The 7,401-nt window shown below is 34.4% G+C and overlaps 1 protein-coding gene across 1 annotated transcript in view; it reads left to right on the top strand.

The window, feature by feature from the left end:
• Positions 1-1,006: 1,006 nt before the first annotated feature.
• Positions 1,007-7,401, top strand: part of LOC117100668 — an 8,927-nt gene continuing 2,532 nt past the window's right edge. Inside the window, exons 1-10 of the mRNA XM_033240456.1 lie at positions 1,007-1,129; positions 1,600-1,727; positions 1,916-2,218; positions 3,312-3,401; positions 3,513-3,698; positions 3,792-4,034; positions 4,385-4,564; positions 5,559-5,855; positions 6,453-6,533; positions 6,916-7,120. Of these exons, the coding sequence (XP_033096347.1) occupies positions 1,081-1,129; positions 1,600-1,727; positions 1,916-2,218; positions 3,312-3,401; positions 3,513-3,698; positions 3,792-4,034; positions 4,385-4,564; positions 5,559-5,855; positions 6,453-6,533; positions 6,916-7,120 (1,762 nt within the window). The 5' untranslated portion in view covers positions 1,007-1,080. The remainder of the gene's footprint in view (positions 1,130-1,599; positions 1,728-1,915; positions 2,219-3,311; positions 3,402-3,512; positions 3,699-3,791; positions 4,035-4,384; positions 4,565-5,558; positions 5,856-6,452; positions 6,534-6,915; positions 7,121-7,401) is intronic.

The following is a 7,401-nucleotide window of genomic DNA, read 5'->3' as shown; positions in this document are numbered from 1 at the left end:
TACGTACATATACATACATCAATATCTGACGTCAGCCAAGAAGTTATTTAGCCTTTCTCAAACAAAGCTGCATGTTTAACTAACAAAGAAAGACAAATGATATACGTAATTATAATGCGCCTATGGAAAAATATATTTCTTCACAATGAAATACTTCTATGCAACAAATTCCATTCACTCACCAAACTGTCTACTTATATTATAAACCTCTACATAAATATCTTCATAATTACAGTACAAAATATTTCAAAAAGTTACGTACACAACAAACCTTACAACAACCATATTTCCTTTGATATCACTGTACACGACATCACACCTTTCCTAACTGTTAAGTGAACATAACAAAAAAGGTCTATGATGATGCATACAACTACTATAACTTTAAATGTTTTTCTTTATGCTCAATACACATAACAACACTCCACCCACCGACAGCACTTAAACATTGCCAGCTATTGTCAAGTGGGCTATTGCATCATGGATGCTCTCGTTTAGGTAATTGTACAGTCTTTTGGCTTGCATTATTACAACATTCTTATAGTATCATAGAGGTTCATTACTCCTCCTAAGCAACTGACTGTCCAGGATTTTTTGCAATTGTTTAAAGAAATTGTTAAAAGGGCATTTCTGCCCATTGGCTTTTGATGTAGCTGTCATTTTAAAAGGGTTTAATTTTCTACTTATATGTATTAAATACAGTACTACACCACACACACACACACACACACTACAGCACAGTACATATGACACCATTTTGTTACTGAGTGCCTCCAGAGCTTGTTGCACTTTATTATGGCTATTTCAACTGTTATTCAAAAACTAATTTAATGTTTGAATAAAACTAATGTAAGGATGAAAACATGGCATATACAGTATTAATTATCCTATGTGTATTTGATTGTGAATGTAGGCTTGCAACGCAAAACTAAGGCTATATTGTAAAGTTTTGCTAGTTTAACATGCTATGTACACTGTTGTCATTACAGTACTTCAATTTATTTTTTATATTAAAATGTGAATAGATTTAACAACAAGGAACCATCAACAGATGGTATTGTAACAACAACAGTATTTCAAATGGTTGATGGAGATGGCAGCGAATGGAAGGAACAGAAGGATGTGGATGGTATGAATATTATACTTTCTTGAAATATAAGTAATTTAATTTAAAATTTAACCATCCAAATATAAATTTTTATTTGTATAAGTTATTTTGATAACCACTTTTTAGTTCCTTTGTGACCTTATGTCACATGGAACTAATGTAATGGTTCACATGTAAAATGTGTGAGATGTGACACCAAAAGAGGTCAGTATATTTGTAAACAAATAGGTCCCGAAACGGGGCATAGCGGCAGGTATACATTGTGCTCGATAGTTGCTGGTGGGGATGTTCCTTGTGCCCCTTCCTGGATCCACCCCTGCTCATTTTCCTTGGTTATAATTCTTTAAAGGCTCGAGGTGCTTTGCAAAAAGAATGAAATACTTCTAAAATGCCTGAATTGTTTTACTTTCTTAAAATACAAATAATTTAATTTAAAATTTATTTTTATAAATTATTCAATTTTTTTTTTAAAACCTTTCAATATTTTACAGTTTGTGAACTAACGAAGCAGATACGTGAGCACGCCATCGCAGAAAATCTCGCCAAAAAGCTTAAACAGCCAAAAAGCCAACAAGACACAACTAATTCTGCATCATCTAGTTCTACAGCTGCTTCATCGGTGAATTTGTATTTCTCATAATTTCAAAAATTACTTTAATTAATTTTGTTGATATTCTTTTAAATTTTTAATATGTATTTTTTTTTAGCTCTCTGCTTAATAAAAAAAACATTACCTGAACAACTGGTTTAAATTTTTGCATAAATTTGAACTGATATAGATTAGTCATTCTTGAATGTTTAATACAGAAGCCATCAGAAGCAACCAGAAGTGCAAGCTATACCAGGAAACTCCCAGAAGGAATTCATGAGAAACTTGTTATTAAACTTGCTGTACCTGACACTTTCCATCCTCCTACCATATTTGACCAGCCACATCGAAGATCCAGTTTGCTTCAACGACTTCGTCGAGCCGTATTTGGTCAGCAACTTCAAACAGCAGAGGTACCTAGCAGAAATCCTATTCAACATCACAAGGAAATTTTTATACCAAGTGATGTCACATGCATTTGGGACTATGCCGGTCAACTGACCTATTATATATCTCACAGGGTGAGTAATAAATTCCACTGAAAGAAGCACATCAAGATTATTGTATGTTTTCTTTTGATTTGACATGTGACTTTGGTCGGGGAGGCACAACATATTCAGTATAGATAAGTGAGTAGAAATAATTTCAAAATGTGCATTGAAAATTTTTTTAATGGAAAAGGAGGTGGGGGGATGTTCCTCGTGCCCCTTCTTGGATCCACCCCTGCTCATTTTCCTTGGTTATAATTCTTTAAAGGCACCATTATTTTTTGTACCAGTTAAAACAACTCCATACTTTACATGAGAATTAGTTTGATTATCACAATATTGAATTTATTTAAAAAGCTCCTAAATATCAACTAAATTTTAGGCCTTGACTGGAAGATCACCATCTATATCCCTGCTTCTCAACCTTTTTCAGGGAGGCGACCCACTAAATCCGTGCTAGTATAATTTGATGTCTATGCTATAACAGTTCTCTCCTAATTATTCTGTTATTAAAGATATTTGCACTGTGCAGTCTGCTGCTGTATTGTTAGTCAGCCGCGGCTAACAAAGTGCCTGTGATAATTGTTCAATTTTTTCCAAGCACAGTTCATGAGGCATATTGTCTTTGATCATGTGCAGAATGTTCCATTTTATAATAGGAATATTTTTTGAGACACTCGTTATTTGAAATGTTTAAAGTTTAAATAAAACAATATAATTTAGCGAGGTTGACCGCCTGATTATTAATGATTTACTGAAGCTTGTGTGTGCACCCACCCCCACGCAAAAACGTGCGCACGTCGGGTTTATCTCTTAATTATTGAGTCCTTTGTAGGACTGGTATGTTGAAGTACAGTATCTGACACAATTAAGTTCTTGAAAGCTTTATGGAAGTCCATCAGCTATGTTTTGGCGACCTGACCCATACATTGGGAAGCAGGGCTCTATATGATTCAAATAAAATAATAACCATTATTTTTATGCTTGTCAGAGTACCTGTATATAGTAGTTATTTAAATATCACTTGTTAAGTGACTTAAAACAGTAATAAAATCATTTTCAGTGGTTAGTTTTAACAGTGATGATTTAAATATTTTTAGGTTTTAAATTTTGTCTTTCTTTCCAGTTTTTCTTGACAGATGGATCATCTTACTGTGTCGTGTTTAGTGTGTTAGATGATTTGGATGCTCTAGCAAACCCAAGAGATTTCTTACAAGTAAATACACCACTTAGTCTTCACTGCAGATGTTTAATCTTAATTAGTTTTATTGCATCAATTAATCTCATAGCATTTTGAAATATATGTGACTATTGTTTACATTTTTAGGGACAATTTGAAATGACAAATCTTCAGATGAATGTATTTTGGATGCGGTCAATATACGAACATGCTGTACTACCCTATAGTGGAAGGACACAGAAGTTGATCAATGGCATATCATCACCCACGATTAGTTTAGTTGCCACACATAAAGACAAACTGTTGGGGACTGAGTCAGAAAAGGACAAGTTGGTGAGGCATTGTCTGTTTCATAATGGAATTATAGTATTTGTTTTTTTAATTCTTCAATAAATTTACTTAATGTATTTTCAATTTTGCTCACAGATCACAACCAAGTTCAAAAGAATATTTGATGAAGTCAAGGGAACACCATATGAAAGCCATGTAGATCGCGAGATGTATGTTGTAGATAACACTGTGGCTAAGGATGAAGGGATTGAGAAATTGAAGAAGAATATCGGAGGATATATGAAGGCAACGGCTAAACCTATTCCCACTACCTGGGTGGATTTCCAGTCAAAAGTACAAGACGTTGGAAAAACAAGACTTCATGTTTCCTTAGATGAGGTAATATGCTTCCTTGTAATATTTATAACTCAATAATATTTGATGAATGTGATTAAAATTACACAAGTTAGATCCACAAGTCCAACACTACCCATCACATAAATTCTATTCCTCTTGCTTCCCGATCTGTGATTTGATGAAAATTGATTACTTTAAGTGGTTCCTTTAAAGCCATTCAAATTTATAGTTTTAATTGCTACGCTGCGACCGCTGCATAAACTTGAGGATTGTTTGAAAAAAGATAGTGTGCCATGTGGAAAAAGAAAGTCAGTTGCAACGACTCTTATCAGACGACTTTTTTCAACAGGTTTGTATAAGAATATAATTTGCTGTCTCTTATACACATCTAGATGTGTATAAGAGACAGGCCTACACTGATGCATTTATGGAATAGACTCGACAGTGAGGGAATTCTACAAGAACAGTTGCTACGTCATTTGTGGAGACGTGAGATAGAAAATGATACCAGCAACTTTGAGGTATTCCTTGAACTGCTTAAGATGTTTGGGTTACTGTTTGAGAAACAAAAGGTAAGCTGGTACTTATGGTTTAGCACAAGCAACTCTTTCATAATATATATGTGTGCACACTTTTTGTACAATAATTATTATTTTTATATTCAATTCAATTCAATTTTATTATTCTTCAAATGCCATCAAGGGACAAAATCCACTAAGGATAACATTCACAGATACACACATCAAAAAAATTACGAAATATATACAGTATAAATATAAATATATTTCCAACAATTTGTGGGCAAGGTTAAAAGGAGAATTCGAATAGACAAATGAAATTGTCGGGTGTTGAAAGTGTTTTTGATGAGAATGGAAATTGAAGACGGGTCAAGAGAGAGAGAATAGGCAAGACTCAAGGAGTGTGGAAGAAGAAGAAGAAGCAAAATGGGATATGTGACAAGGAACGGGAAGAAATGAAGAGTGTCGGGAGTGGCGGAGAGACAAATCGTTATTTTATAGGACTTGCACATATCCATTTCAGAAAGATCCAATGAAGGCGCTTTTTTTTTTATTGGATGCAGAATAAATTATTTTTTTTTTTTTTTTTTTTTTATTTCACATCCAACAGCGAGTACACTCGCCACTTACAGCATGAGAATGATGCTTTATAAACTAAGTCTCTTTATGAGGATTAGCAAGTTAGTTTGGTCGTGAGGAAAAGTGCTGCTGTGACAGGAATTGAAGCCAGGACCCTGGGATCAGAAGGCAAGCATCTTAACCACTGCGTTATTCAACTCCACTCCAAAATTATTCACTACCAGTTTTTTTTTTTTCAAATCACTCTCCTCATACCAGTTACCTATTCTTATTCCTGGATGAAAAGATTCAAATGTAAATAAAGTGTCTTGCCAAGGACACAAGCAATCTGAAATGACAAACTCTCTTTCCAAAGCTTTACTGCTGCAGCAACATGCCTTCTGTTTTAAATAGTGGTTCCTTCTGTTACCTGTAATTTCAAATCTTTTTGAGACTCATTATATACCACATCAATGCTCATGTTTTAAAGGGATCTCAACCTGGTAACCGAATGTTCATGGTTCCCACTCGGATGCAAATCAATAAAGAGGGCTTGGAAGTTAAAGAAGACGAGCAGCAAACGGTATCGATATATGTGACTCCTACCGACTTCCTACCAGATGCTGTCTACAATCTGCTGGTGGTTTCGTTTTTAGACTTGATGAATGACAAAGGTAGAAGTAGTGATCATGTGGAATTGTTTCGGAATCGTAGTGACTTTGACTTAGATGATGAGCATGTGGTGAGTCTAGGAGCTGTCAAAATCAAGAACAGGCATGCACTGAAGGTAAGATGCGATGTTAAAGGTTAAGCATAATTATTATTTTAATGTAATAAAACTGTCTGTGTAAAATTATGTTGTAAATAACATAATTAATATATAAGTTATCTATGTTTAATATATAAACAGTTACATTTACATTTATATATAGAGTATACATTTGTATATTTAATGTTATAATACAGGTATTTGTAAGCCTGTACATTGCTTGGTATGTCATGCTATTTTTGTGCCAGTAAAAACATTGTCAGACCAGGCAGCTCAATGTAATTTTATTGCCAAATAAATTGTAAGTTGAAATACACCTAGACCTCTATGTCATCCGGAACAACCCTTAAGCTGGGCAACCAGTGCACCAGGTGGATTTCAGACACAAGCCGTGTGCAAGATCACTTTTAATGACGATCCGTCCACCGACAATTAGCAGATGGCTTTGCATTGCAGCGCTCACAGGGAACGAAGTTGCATTTGTAGTGCAGTCCGTGCCAAGCTTTAGATAGAAATTTGTGTATTTATATTTATTTATTTTATGTGCATCCACAACCTCTTTCCAAAAGCAACCCATTGACTAATAAAATATCCTGTATGTTGTCTTATAAACAGATTGAAATATCACATAGGATAAAAGTTGATGAACATGGCAAAGAAGAACCTCTCGAACCACATCCTAGCATCTGCATGGAGGTAAGCTTCCGTAACCAAATTCTGTTTAACCAATTTTTGTCATTTTTAGTTTGGCGCAGCTGGTGTGGTTCTGTGCAAAAATCAACCAAATGGGGTAGGAGAGTTGCTTATAGTCCCTGATATGGTCAAATGGAACAGCTATTTGGGTCATAGCTTCAGTGTTGTAGGGCATCCAATGTCTTTATAATCAACTTTAGCCTTGTTCGCTGTGAAAAAAAACTCTGGACTATTTTTACTATTTTCCTTTATTTTGACGATCTAAAAATGAAAATGATCACCATTTAGGGGTCTTGGTTGCATTCCTGAAACACCTACAAAATTGACATTGTACACCTTGCAACCATAAAAAATGTTCAGCATAATTTGATTTGATTTTTATCAGGTATTAAGTTACCTTCGTCAGCAATTGAAAACTGTGTATGTTACTACAGAAGGAGTTGGCTATGAATTACGCATCCTTTGTAATGCCTGTGATGCTACGCTGCGACCGCTGCATAAACTTGAGGATTGTTTGAAAAAAGATAGTGTGCCATGTGGAAAAAGAAAGTCAGTTGCAACGACTCGTATCATACGACTTTTTTCAACAGGTTTGTATAAGAATATAATTTGTTTATGAAAATGGTTTATATTTTATATTGGACACAGAACGGTCGCTAAGATAATGATTGATGTTCTGTTGAATAAAGGAAACATTTAAAATTTAAAATAAATAAATAAATAATATTTCATCTATAAAGTAAGTCAGAATTTTCTACAAAGCTACAGGTTTCATTAATTAAAATTAATGTGATTACAACTGTATGTATCAGGGATGGATGCGGTAACAACCGAATATTCAAATTATAATTTGGGGAACACTCTAACATAA

This window comes from Anneissia japonica, unplaced genomic scaffold (genome assembly GCF_011630105.1).
Source record: "Anneissia japonica isolate Jap-2015-1 unplaced genomic scaffold, ASM1163010v1 scaffold288202_len37801_cov127, whole genome shotgun sequence".
NCBI classification, from domain to species: Eukaryota; Metazoa; Echinodermata; class Crinoidea; order Comatulida; family Comatulidae; genus Anneissia; species Anneissia japonica.
Note: the sequence above shows the minus strand (reverse complement) of the source record. Positions and strands in the feature narration are given on the sequence as shown.